At 34.8% G+C, this 13,824-nt stretch overlaps 1 protein-coding gene across 7 annotated transcripts in view; it reads right to left on the reverse strand.

Annotated features, from left to right (window-relative positions):
* LOC132787676 (pneumococcal serine-rich repeat protein) overlaps positions 1-13,824 on the reverse strand; it is a 30,109-nt gene that overhangs the window by 10,838 nt on the left and 5,447 nt on the right. For 6 of the 7 annotated variants that reach the window (XR_009632573.1, XR_009632571.1, XR_009632570.1 and 3 more), the window contains exons 2-6: positions 12,475-13,178; positions 5,090-5,259; positions 1,640-2,018; positions 860-1,572; positions 58-176 (exon numbers count right to left, since the gene is read on the reverse strand). Coding sequence is in view for 3 of the 7 variants with exons in the window: in XM_060794911.1 (XP_060650894.1) it covers positions 58-176; positions 860-1,572; positions 1,640-2,018; positions 5,090-5,107 (1,229 nt within the window). In the remaining 4 variants the exon portion in view is untranslated. The remainder of the gene's footprint in view (positions 1-57; positions 177-859; positions 1,573-1,639; positions 2,019-5,089; positions 5,260-12,474; positions 13,179-13,824) is intronic. The other variant, XR_009632572.1, reaches the window with a different exon arrangement.

Raw genomic sequence — 13,824 nt, forward strand, 5'->3', positions numbered from 1 at the left:
AAGTGGGCGAGTGGGTAAGTGGATCAGCGGAATTACTCGAATGCTTCATTAACTTACAAGTGATCTTGCCGCTTGAATGCCTTCGAGCAGAGCGAACAAATATATTTCCTCTCGTCGCTGTGCGTCAGTTTATGCTTAGCCAGTGCCGAGGCATTTCCAAAGATCTTGCTACAAATCTATAAAAAATTCACCAAGAAACCAAGTGAAATGTAATTAGCATCGCTTGGAGACCTCGATCGCCGTACACATAAGACCACTAAACGCCAAACGCCAAACACCAAACGCCAACCGTCACAACTGTCGATTTGGAAATTTTAATGAGCCGCGATGTGTATACGTACAAAATTCACTAATTACGCTCGTTTTCACAAAATCACATACATACATGGATAAGGTCCATATATGTATATATGTTATATATGTGTATGGTAGATCTTGGATATGATAACGAAACTTTGAATAATTTATTTGCTGTTTAATTTGACTTTTTCGCGTACGCAATCTTTGTCTTGATTATTTTCGGACTATCTTCATTCTAAGACTATATCCCATTTAAGAAGCAGTGTCAGATCATCAAGAACTGTGATCTGCTATAGCTTCTTAAATAGCTTCCAATACGATCGTTATAAATTTCATAAGATCTGCAATCCGAATTCACATCCATGTTAATATGAAGATGTGTTATACAGATAAAACGAGTACACCGTGAGGTGCATAGCTGGCAAACCAAATGACCTTAAAGTTGGCTTCTGTTTACAAATGTGACAAATGGCAAAAGGTTTGCACAGTCTGCTTCACTGTGGCTGCTACTCGTAAATCAGATACTACTTTTGTAATACGCAATCGAATGTTCGCTCACCTGGCACTGCTGCGGTCCGTGTCTTGTCGGCGAAGATAGTTTGGGACGGCTCTTTCGAGGCGCAGTGTCGACTGTTACAATGCCAATGCCAGTTGCTGTAGTGTTCGTGGATGCTGCAGCTGTGACTATGCCAGGAACATTTCGACTGTTGCTTTTGAAACTCGAACTGTGTCCGCTGTGTCCACTGCTGCTGTCGTTGCTATTACTATTGCTGTTGCTGTTGCTGTTGGTGGAAGTGCTGCTACTGACACTGCCAACGCTTATGCTGCTGCCCACTGAGGAGGCGTTGCTAAAGTTACTGCTGTTGCTACAATTGCTATTATTGTTATGTTGACTAAGTAAACTGGCTGCGCTGCTTGTGCTGCTGTTGCTCATAATCTGCGCCAGCGTCGTGACATTGGTGGCAGTGTTGCTACAGCTGCTGCTGCGTATAAGACAGTTCTTAATGTAGTTGGTCTTACTGCCGCTTATACTGCTGATGGTTGTGTTTGTTGCAGCGCTCACAGTCTGTACGTTGATCTTGTTGCTCGAACTCCGTCGCGTAATGGTTATCTTATTTGGATTATTCAAATATGCGCCAGAGTTTGTATTTAAAATTGTTGGTGCACTATTCCTGTTGGCGGTATTTTTGTTGCTACTTTTTTTGCAGCTGTCGTTGTTGTTGTTGTTGTTGTTGTTGCTGTTGTTGCTGTTACCAAGCTTATTTTTGAGAGCTACAAATGAGACATGCATTAAGTTTTTTGATGCTCTGCTCGGCATTGCGAACTGAATACGACTTACAGGCTGTCTGTATGGTGCTCAAAACATCTGCTAACATGTCCGGATCCGGATAGCCAATGGTCAATGCATTTTCTAATACCGACGCTGAAGCTGATGACGCCTCAAGTACTGTGACGCTCGACGATGACGGTGTTGCTACTGTTGCACTTGTCTTTGTTTTCGTTGGGTTTGTTGTTGCTGCTGTTTCTGTTGCTGTTGCTGTCGCCTCTGGCCTACTGCTCGCTAGCTCCAAGGCATCCACATTTGCACTCACACTAGCACGCGCGTTGCCATCTCTCAATTGCAGAGTCACAGAACTCTCAGTGCCAACAGACGCACTGCACATCAACACGCGCGGCGCGCTAAGACTCGTCAAAGGCAGGTGTATACTTTTGGGTACCTAAATGCGGTGCAAACACAAAGTGACAGATTCTAAAAGCCGCTTAAATATGAATACAAATATTCTTAGGATAATTCCAATATATATGTATATATATATATATATATATATATATATATATATATGTACATATGTACATACATATGTATATGTATATATACATATAAACATATATAATTCATTGTAGACTTCTCGAAAATGATGCCAACATATAGTAGACAACGAGACTGCCAGCGAGAGTGCGCTATTGTCACTGAGGATTATTCTAAGATTATTCAAAAAGTCACATCCTCCAACTAATAGTTTCTGCGCGGCATAATTAATTTAATATAAATGCACAGCTATTCGGTCTCAGTAAGCACTAAGCTTAAGCAAACGTCAAATAATTGCCAACTCCCCCAATTTCAATCTGTTCACATATGGGCTGTGTCTCAGTGCAAATGCTAGGAATTCGAATCGGATTCGGATTTCGGATTGGTTTTCTTATGGCAAACATAAGAGAATAATTCAATAATAATTCAATAATAATAATAATAATAATAATAATAATAATAATAATAATAATAATAATAATAATATAATAATAATAATAATAATAATAATAATAATAATAATAATAATAATAATAATAATAATAATAATAATAATAATAATAATAATAATAATAATAATAATAATAATAATAATAATAATAATAATAATAATAATAATAATAATAATAATAATAATAATAATAATAATAATAATAATAATAATATTAATAATAATAATAATAATTATGTACATATGTACATATATTAACTGAGCTATGAGCGAAACACTTATGAATGGATTAAAATTGTAAAGGAATATCCAAATGATTGCTTATATGTAAGTATATTTTGCCACTGTAATCTTCAAACAAGATTAATGTAACAATTTAATCATGAATATTTGATTTTTCGTTTGGCTCTTACACTCTCCCATACATACGTTTATACTGATGCCTCAAATTTATGAAAATAATTTTTAGTTAGTACTGGTGAATAAGTCATTAATGGATTTTAAACCACATCATGCAAATAATAAACAAGACCTGCATTTGCTGTTAAACCAACGTACTATAAGAGTAAATAAACAAGAACAAGAAGTATGAACTTTGAAATAGTTCTCACTTATTCTAATACACTTTCAATTCAATTTTTATGTGTTTATTGTCATTCTGGTTAGTTATAACGCCAAGTATACATATACCCATCAAGTTTGTTACATGTACGAAAATAAAATACCCAACTTCGACCACCTTTAATGAGCACATTGAAAATTAAAAGTAAGGTATACGTATAAATTAAAAGCGTCGGCGCATTATAATTTGCCAGCAGCAAAAATAAACAAAAATGTTATTGTTTTGTTGTGAGCAAGATAAACAGCGCAGCATAGTAAATAAAAGCTGTCCAGTTCTGGTCACTGCTAATAGACCAACAGCCACAAGTGGAAAAGTTGACGATGGGCTGTCCGAGAATAGTTCGAGATGAGGTATATTACTTCAAAGTCTCTTCGTAGTACTTGTAAACGAAATACCTGATTTGATATCTAAATATTATATTCAATTATAAATTTACATATATTGTCAGCTTATCTGAACGCTCGAGTCATAAAAAATTTACAGGAAATGATGATGATGATTGACAATCATCTAAACGCAATTGGTGTTCAAACTAACATTAGTATATATCTCTATAGAGGGTAGCTTCTAGTTTGTTTCTTTTCTTACTATTCAATTAAGGTCGCTCGCAATACAAGAGTTGAGAAATAGCCAAACAATAAATCACTCGGATACATAATTTAAACAAAAACCATAGGCCTGCCAAGCTATACGATCATAAATTATGCTAACGGTTAATTCAAATAATTATTTATTATTTTAGAAGACTGCGACTTGTGCGTACGTGAGTGAATACGCTGAAGAAAATCTTGCTCAACATGTCAATATGTAATACTCGTATGTTATCATGCAGCATTGGAAAAAGAAAAACTAAGTAACATAAACAAACGGTATGTACGTCCTGTAGCAACACCTGTCGAAGTTAGACCTTGAAATTGTATTTGACATGAACTCTGTTGAGGCAACCATCACTATTTTTACTGAATGACACTCATGCGAAATGTAAGAAGGAACTGCGACTGACTTATTTGATTTACACAAATCACAATGATAATTAATAAATTTTGCTAGCAGTTGCAAAATTGTAAGAAATAGTTTATTATTGTCTACCTTAATATTGTATTTAGATTATCGGCTGGAACATATGTATTTAGCTTTCAATATTCATTCCGAATTACAAAATGCATAAGCATAAACATAAGTAAATACATACATCCAGCAGATAATTCAAATTTGTAATCATTATATCAGATCACTGCTTTTTGCATTCAGTTCCGATATCAAAAATTATCAAAAACGAACTTTTTTTTTGCTCCGTTTTTTTGCTTACGTTTTGTAAATTCAGCTAGCTCAAAATGTAACGTGTGTGTTTTTTTCCCGTTACTTGAAAACGGAAGATGGAAACAAAGCAAAAAAATAGCATATTTTGTGGATCACTCCTTGTGCTATTATTTTTCACTCTTTTTATTATTATTTTTCTTTTCTATTTCGCTCTTTTTAGTTTCCCATTCTGCTCCGAGCTGCAACGAAACAACTTTAAGGGGTGTCTTATAATTTTGGGCCGGAGTGTATACTAATGAATTACAATTCTTGTTTGCTACAATAGAGTTGATAGAGTTGACACCATTTTTAACAGCATTCCGACTAAATCGAAAAGAAATCATGTCATTCAGCAGGAACTGATTACTGAAGGATTCTGCACACTTGACAATCAGTTATACTACCTGTTAGAAAGATAGTCTAGCGTGACGATTAACTTGATGTTGCTCACACACACTGAAGGCCAAATTGGGTTTATAAATTCATCTGAGTAATTAAGAATTCTCGTTCAAAAATACATAAGTAGTAGTTATAAATGATTGCCTACACACAATGTTGCAGTGGCATTTTTGTTGTTGTTACCGGTGTTCGATTTTCGAATACTTACCGTATTTATAGCAGCCATCGTCACACTTGCCGCAGTTGATATTCTGGTGTTCTTGTTCTTGTTGGTGCTTATTCTTGTTCTTATAGTTGTATTTGTAGTAGTAGTAGTAGTTGTTGTTGTTGTTGTTGTTGTGGTTGTGGTGGTGATGATGGGGATACAAAATCATAAATCTGCAAAAAGGTTTTTGTATGATAGAACATATTCGTTGTTTGATTGATATTAAATGAAAAACACACAAAACAGACAGATAAAATTAAAAACATAATACTATATAATATGTATGTACAATAGCAATGACAATAGAACAAAATTTGATACATTTAAGCATTTAATTGATGAAAGAAAAACATAGTACATACTTTTCATATATTAAAAGAATACGAAATAAAGACATTCACATGGGCAGCGACGCTGAGGTTAAGCGGATAAAGTATGTCAACATCAGATGTACAACACAATTAAAAATTATGAGGATATTGATATTGTTTAGCAGATATGTTTGATGGAATTTGGGTACAGGATTGAGTTACTACGAATCACTGGGATGACATACTGATTCAATGATTGACTGGCTGATTGAGTGACTGATTGACTAACTTGTTGTGTGTGAGATTTGGCATGACTGAGCACTTAAATATCTAACTAAGAATGCCGTGTGACATTGATAATGATAACATTTGCCTTATGATATTGCTTATTATTTATTCGACGAGTATTCGTAGGCATTTGTAAGGCACTATTCTTTATTCTTTAACATAAGACAGTACCTCTACGATAGATGCTTGTCTTTCGTCTCAGTCTTTCAGTATCTCATTTAGCTATATGTCTCTCAATATTTATTTTTGTACACAATAGTCGCTGTATCTGTGTACGAGATTTATCAGACTATTTTTGCTTTAGTTATTTAATTGTAATTCCTTACAGTTTTATTTTTATATTAGTTCAAGTATTAAAATCGCAAATGTTTTACTGTAAGAAAGCTGTCCGGCTAATGATAGTAAAGAAAACGAACCATTTTATGGCTGTTTGTATAATGAAAATATTGCGAGATTTAATTCTGCACTTAAAGTTTAGAGTTTGGACAAGACTAACAGATCGATCTCAATCAATATGACATTTTATGACCACGACAAATAGATGTTATAGAATGGATAATTTTGACCAACGCCAAAATCAGAAAGTTTAAGTATCTGCATTCGGTATTTTGTAATTAAAAACTAAAATATAATATATGTATATTCATACATACTCGAATGCAGTCTGCATAGTACGAGTAATACACATCATTGGTACAGTGCGTCTCACTGGGTCGTCGCCGATGCCGATGCTGATGCTGATGCTGATGCTGAGGCTGGTGCTTATGGTGATGCCAATGCCGATGCCGATGCCGATGCCGATGCCAGGACGGTAGTAAGGCGTAAGCACGCGGAATGTTGTCGAGCGCGACGACAATTTGTTTCAGAAAATGCTTTGGCAAGGCGCCCACTAAAGCACAGCAATAAAAAGAGCTATGGGACGATATGGCAGCACCAGGAATGGTGAAAACCACAAGAGCAACAACAATATTAGCCTAATCGGCAAGAAGAAACACTTCGACAAACAGCAAATGCATGTGAAAAGCAAATATCAAGCACCCCAGGAATTCCATGATTAGCTTAACATCTTAAATTCCACATATGTAATCGTACGTTGAACGTGAGTGTGTCAGTCAAACTGACTGTCCATAATAAGCATCGAAAAATGCAAGGTCTCTTCATGGATCGTAATGTGTTGCTTTAAGCTCTAATAAATTCATCAAATGAAAATATACCAAAACATAATCCAATTTTTATATGTTTCAAATTATTATTTGTTAATAGGTGACAAGTGAATTTACCAAGGGCTGACAAAATTATTCAAAGTACAATTAACTTGTAAATTCATTGCTTCGTTCGTATGTTTTATTTATTTATTATGCTAGTTGGTTTAATGATTAAATATATTAATTAATATATTAACAAGCCAATGGAAATCGCCCTGTTGATTAAACGAACAGCTGCGAACTGTCGTCTAGCTATGAATGCTTTTCTCTCTTCGTGTGTTTAATATGAACAAGTAAAAAAGCTATAGCACGACTGTGAGATACCCGCTACCAATTTTTAATAAAAACAGAAAAGAGCGGCATTAATTTTCAAATATACCAAAGTAATGTTCCACAAAAATACTAAATGTATAACAATGGCTATACATATTTGGTCTATTGATATAGTTCTAGATCCAAAATATATCGTTGAGTGCAAAATATACCAGATTTTCAGCCAAATTAGCGTACCCTTACAAAAGTATTTTCTAAATAACTTCTACAGATTTTGTTTGATCTAAATTATTTTCTCCAAAATTCGAGACTCTATCTTCAAAATCAGGAATATATATACTTTATAGGGTCAGATGTGCCTGCCTCTGCCTGTTACATACCTATCATGGAGGCACAAAGATATAATACCCTTTTACCCTATGGGTAGCGGGTATAAAAACTACTATGGCTAGAATTAGACAGCAAGCAAGAATACATTCAGACATACATATGAATATAGAATTATGTATAGACGATTGCGACAGTGTGTTCGTATTTTTTTTCAATGTTAGACCACAAGCTATAAATACACTATGCAGCCGTGTAAACGCCAAGAATATATGGAAATCGACAGGCTCTTGTCGGCGGATGACTTTCATATCAAAATCCAATTAAAATCATTCGCGTGTATCGAATCTAAACAAACAAACGCCAATCGAATCTAATATACTCTCTTGCACCGCACTTTATCGCATATCAATATTTTTATCGCACAAATAATTTATGTTTATTCGCAGGGCACGAACTGACCATTTATTCAACAAATTGAAGAGTTTTTGACCTCGATTATTAAATAACAAATTTAAGGAGCTATTATTAAATTACATTACTAATTGTCAAACGCGTCGAATGTCTTTAAAAGGAATATAATTTGATGTCCTCATAATAAAACCACCTGTGTGCTAGATTTTTGTACCCGTTACCCATAGAATTAAAGGGTATTCTAACTATGTGCTTGCTGGAAATACTTTTGTTTGAAAAGAAAACGCCTACTTACTACGGATCTTAGTTGCTTTGGGTAACAATCTGGTATATTTTGAATGTAGTACTATATTAACATACCAAATACAGCCTACGCCATATTTTAATATTTTTGCAACTTACGAATTTGGCACATAAGAATAATACCACACTGCTTTGCTTTATTCAAAAAGAGTAGCGGGTATCTCACAGTCGAATACACTCGTCTGTGGCTTTCTTACTTGTTTGTCCTAATATTGTTCTTTAGTCTCATCAGGTGAAACTTAAACTCTTTATCCTTGCCAACTTCCGAGGAAACATTGATTTTTGGTTCAGCCATTCTAATCCGCTCGTAATCATCGCAATTATTAGAAGTGTATTTTTCGAACTGCACTCAATATTCAAAAGCTTCGCCGTTGATTTATATAGACAATTGACACTGATCAAATATACCTACATCCATGTACGTAGATAGAAAAATAATATGGCGCATTACAATTTTAATATGTAAACAATATGTACACAACACAACGCTATGCTGTGCATACTTGTAATACAGCGTGTGAGGAATTTCTAGCTCGCTGTTAAGGAAAGTGCAACGTGCTATGGTATCTTGCACATGTTTCTATATGTAAAAGTTAAGTTTCTGGCACAGTAAGTGAACATTTATGTTTTTTTTTTTTAGGATTTTGAGCGCATGAGACGGTACAAACCTGTTGACAATAAAGTCAAATTAAATTTAAAATTTGAAATGCTCGCCAAAATAGAAAAAAAATAAAATTAGTCACAACAATAGAAAAGCTATAGAAAAGTTGACTAATGCACACAATAAATAATAATGAGAGACGATGAAGGTAAAACTTGTTCATCTCTAATATCGTAAATAGAATGCTACTTGAACGCACCAGAAGAAAGCTGCTTAGGGTTGACATCATTGCCTATGATGAGGATGGGGATGGGGATGGGGATGGCGATCGCGATGATCAACATCAGATTGAGGATGAGAATGAGGATGAGGATGGGAATGTTAATGACGGAAGGCATAACGACTAGCATAAATCACGGCTGCCGAGAGAAGACGCCTCCGTTGACGTTGTCATACTCGTGTACTTGTACAACCACAATGGAGCACATAAAGCACACTTTAATTAAATAAAGATGCAGAATGATGCGCCCAATGCCCACGATAGTGCCAGACAGAGACGCCTAAAATTGTAACGACGGGAGTGAAAAGCAGCCAAGCAAAATCTTGGCCAAGATACGTCGTGTAAGTCACAGACGATAACGACAATGAAGGCACTTTTGCCAAAACTGAAAATCAAAAACAAAAATGAAAATGAAACAAATAAGAAACCACTAGTCGAGTGTGCTCGACTGTGAGATACCCGCTTTCCATTTTCAATAGAACAGTATTCTAAAATTTTTGTATCTGATCGCATTCAAATTTGCAAGAATCATAAATTCGAAATTCGACTGCAGCTTCAAAAGTACGCTTATTATTCGATATATTTAGTGGGGGCTGAAGTGGATGTGGCGCAAAAAGTGAAACAAACTTAATCGGAGTGCAAAAATAACAAGTGTCGGAAAAAAAGTTACATATACTCTAAGAGATCCGGAATGCCTTCTTCTGCCTGTTACATACATTTCCTGCAGGCACATAATTATAAAACCCTTCTACTCTATGGGTAGCGGGTATAAAAATAAACGAAAAGCAAAGCAAAGCAAAGCAAACGCGACACAACATTAAGAGGAAGAATAAAATCAACCAAAATCGACCAAAAATTGTATGCAAAAGTATGCACTGTTCACTGCAAGAATTGAAGAAATGAAACGCCAAGTTTTGCAATACAAGACATTACATGTGCTCATCATTAGAAGCGAACACACACGAGTCTACAGTCTACAGTCTACATAGTGCCTCATACATAACATATTATATATGTATATGTATATTTATATGTATATGTATGTTAGATGCAAATATTTGTAGGCATTCTGATATACCTCTAGACTGATTCAAAGAAATACAGGGACATACAAGAACACATGTGTGATACAAGCATGCCAGCAGTCTCAGTCTCATACTATAGTTTTGGCACAATCATCCACGAGTCATCTATTGTTCGGCGTTGCGGTGCCGTTCGTTTTTTTTTTTATATATTTTTTTTTTTTATTCTTTTGTGTGTTATTGTACAGGCATAAGTTCCACTTCAAAAATCATAAAATACGCGCGCGTATATTTTTAGCAATCCGTTCATTTGATTTACGATTTCATTAAATCAGCTAATGGACATGCTTCGTTCATCGCCAGCAAACGCAGCAACGGAGAGCTCAAGAAAGGGCAACCTGCTCTGATCAGCTCCCTATCTCTGTCTGGCACTATATAGCTATATAGAGAGGTGACTACCGACCACCTGTTGTTGTCTGTACTAGTTGCCTGCCGGTCGCCAGACGTCTTCCAATTATGTATTATCGCCAGTGGCTTCGCATGTTAGGGCATATGGCATATGGCACATGGCACATGGCAAGCCTGCAAGTCGGTCAGACTGTGAGCTAAGAATGCAGTTCGGACATGAAGATACAATTTAAATGCAATTTTAATTAATCATAAAGCGACACCATTGTAATTTACTGGTACATTCATAATTCTCTATAGAGTCAATTGTCTACCCGCTTTAAACTTCCAAAAGGACTAAGATTGTTACTCTAAATAAGGACGAAATAGATAGTGCTTACTCTTATGTAGTCTTTCCTGGTTTACTTTTGCCTTTAAACTTCACAGCTAATCAATTGACTTGCATATTCGCTAACAAATCGGTACAAAAGTATTATAACTTTGCACAAATAACAGTCTTATCTAAGCCCTTAGATCTTTGTCTTTAATCGTTACACTTCTATAATAATAAAGCCTAGGGATTCTTTATATTTAAAGATTGTCATTTTTAGTGACTGTAAACCATATAAATTGGTTAAAAAGAACTTTACAGCTCTCTGCTTGCCACACGTGTATTTGTTCGAAATAAATATATTTTGCGTAGCTCGGACAAATTAATAGTTTTTTCAAGCAGCCGCCGCTGACAGACAAGCGACGGGGTCTCTATTCCCATCGAGACGTCAGACTCTGTGACAATGCGGAAAAAATAAAACAGGAGGGAAATAAGTAAGAAAACTACAATAAAGCTGCCTCGATTCTAAAATACCTGATACGAATCTCTATGCGAATTAATTTGCAATCATTTAAGATTGTTTTTATGTTGGACAGGTATTGATAGTAATTAAATCGTGAAAGAAAACACTTTTCATATTAAGCTGTGAGTATTCTTGCATGAAATAATCCCATAAAAAATACAAATATTTGCATTTGTTTCTTTTCTAAACTCGTGAAAATGAATAATTGCTTTTCTAACATAACTTCACTTTCACTTTATCAGCAATAGATCAAAACAACAAGACCTATATGTCATATATATAGAATGAACATTTCATAAAATACTTTATTTTTCTTTTAACCGTCTCCCCGATCTTCACATCACCCTGTCCGTTTGAGGTTTGAAAAAAAAAATTGTTACCTCATACGTAATACTATTGCAAAGACCTCAGCACGAACAGCACACATGAAATAAATGTTCATTTAGAAATTCCATCTTTTCAGTGACGTCAACTGTCTGTTTGGCATTGGCTTAGTCATAAATTTGACAAATTCTCAAAAATATAAATGCAAGTTTGGTTTGTTATTGTCTATCCTAATCTATGAATTGTTGTGCCGTATCTACCAACATTTTGTTTAATATTTCAATTAATTTTAGATTTCAGTCTTTATGGAGATCAACAAACAAAAGTGTACTAAACTGCATTTCGTTATTGATAGATATGTATGTATATCTTCATGCTCAGCCACTGCAATATTATAGATATTGATATAGCCATCATATTTATGATCAAGTGAGTTGATGTGATTGAGTGTATGTTGTCTTTGTCAGCACATCATTAAACGTTCTGTTTTTATTTTTGTCTATGCCATCCACATGTTTACAATCTACATACTTATACCATTCTCAAACATTTGTGTAGTTGTATTAGTATGTCGTTCAACACACGCCAGATTCTTGAAAACAATGCCGATGAAAAAAGGCATAATGGCACAATAGTTATCGTTAATTTCATTCGATAAATATGATAGTTGTGCATACAGTAACATAGAATACTAATATTCACACTTGGACTTCCTCGTGTAGGAGCAACATAAAATCCTCCCCAAATTAAAAGTAAATAACTAAGAGTTAGCTGCGATTCAATTGAATTTTAAGCTTACCTCTTAATCAAGTAATGCATTTGTTTGTGTCGTGTCCCACAGTGCGTATGACGAATTCTCTAGATGTTTATGTTGATGTTGATGTTGATTGTCGTTGGCAACGGCAAAAGGCGGCAACGCCTGTCTATTCCACGGCTCTGTATGCCACACATCTGTGCATACGATTGTGTGTAGTACATATGTGTAAGTATATGTATATGTATACGCACATATTAACTATGGGATGAGCATTTCTATATCCGGCGTCCACTTTGCTTTTACTGTTCTCGCCTATGCATTAGTTATTGTTGTCTTTGTTGCGGCTGTTGCTGTTGCTGTTGCTGCTGTTGTTGCTGTTGCTGTTGCTGATGATGTTATTATAATTCGCGTTAATACTTTTCAACTTTTCTATTACAGTTTTTTTTTTTTATTTAATTTTTCTTCGTTCGGTTTGTGTGTGGTTTATCGCTTGCTTTTCATATATTATTTTTATATTTTCTTTTATTTTTCCCCTATGTTTTATTTGACACGCGCGAGCTGAAGGTGAGCCAACGACAGAGCGATCATTTTCCAAATTTCCACTCGTTTAGCGAGAGGCATTTAATGTAATGTGTATTATTATTAAAGAAGTTTTCCTTTTAGAGTTAGTTACATATTTTATAATATTTTCTTCGTATAGAGGACGGCTTGACATGCATTTTGGATTACAGATATTTAACATCTACCTGTAGAAATAGAAAAAAAAAGGGTTATTTTTAAAATATTCACACCAAACACTCTGTTTGCTTTATGAAGTAAAGAAGAAAATATCTCTAACCATAAAGAATTTCAAAATTTTTTGTTACACATTGTCTGAATAGTTCGAATGTATTTAATCATTATAAAGTACAGTGAAGTGAAGTACCCATGAAAGCTTTCTTTCGAGACATTTTATACCCTTTACCTGTATATAACAGGCAGAAGAAGGCATCTCCGCCCCATAAATTATATATTCTTGATCAGCGTCAACAGCCGAAGTGATATAGTCTGTTTTTCCGTATGTAAACCTAGATCTCACAAACTAGAGATAAAGCTTAATTTTTGTTTGCAGCACTTAGTTTGTTTAGATTTTTGCCACGCTTACTTTCGACCCTGCGAGTCGAAAAAAAATCGAAGAGCAAGCGTAATTTTAGAACTAGAGAAATTTTTGGTACTTAAAATAATAACTCCAGTCCTTAAGATTCCTGAAATTTTGCAATCAGACAAAAACTGTAGAGGGTATTGAAGAAATACGTTTGTATTACAAGAAACGCCTATTGCAATATCATCTTAGCAGCTTTTGCTATCTAACTGGTATGGTTAGTACTCTACGGAATATTTTGAATGTACTAC

The sequence above is a fragment of the Drosophila nasuta genome, chromosome 2R, assembly GCF_023558535.2.
Source record: "Drosophila nasuta strain 15112-1781.00 chromosome 2R, ASM2355853v1, whole genome shotgun sequence".
In the NCBI taxonomy this organism is placed as follows: Eukaryota; Metazoa; Arthropoda; class Insecta; order Diptera; family Drosophilidae; genus Drosophila; species Drosophila nasuta.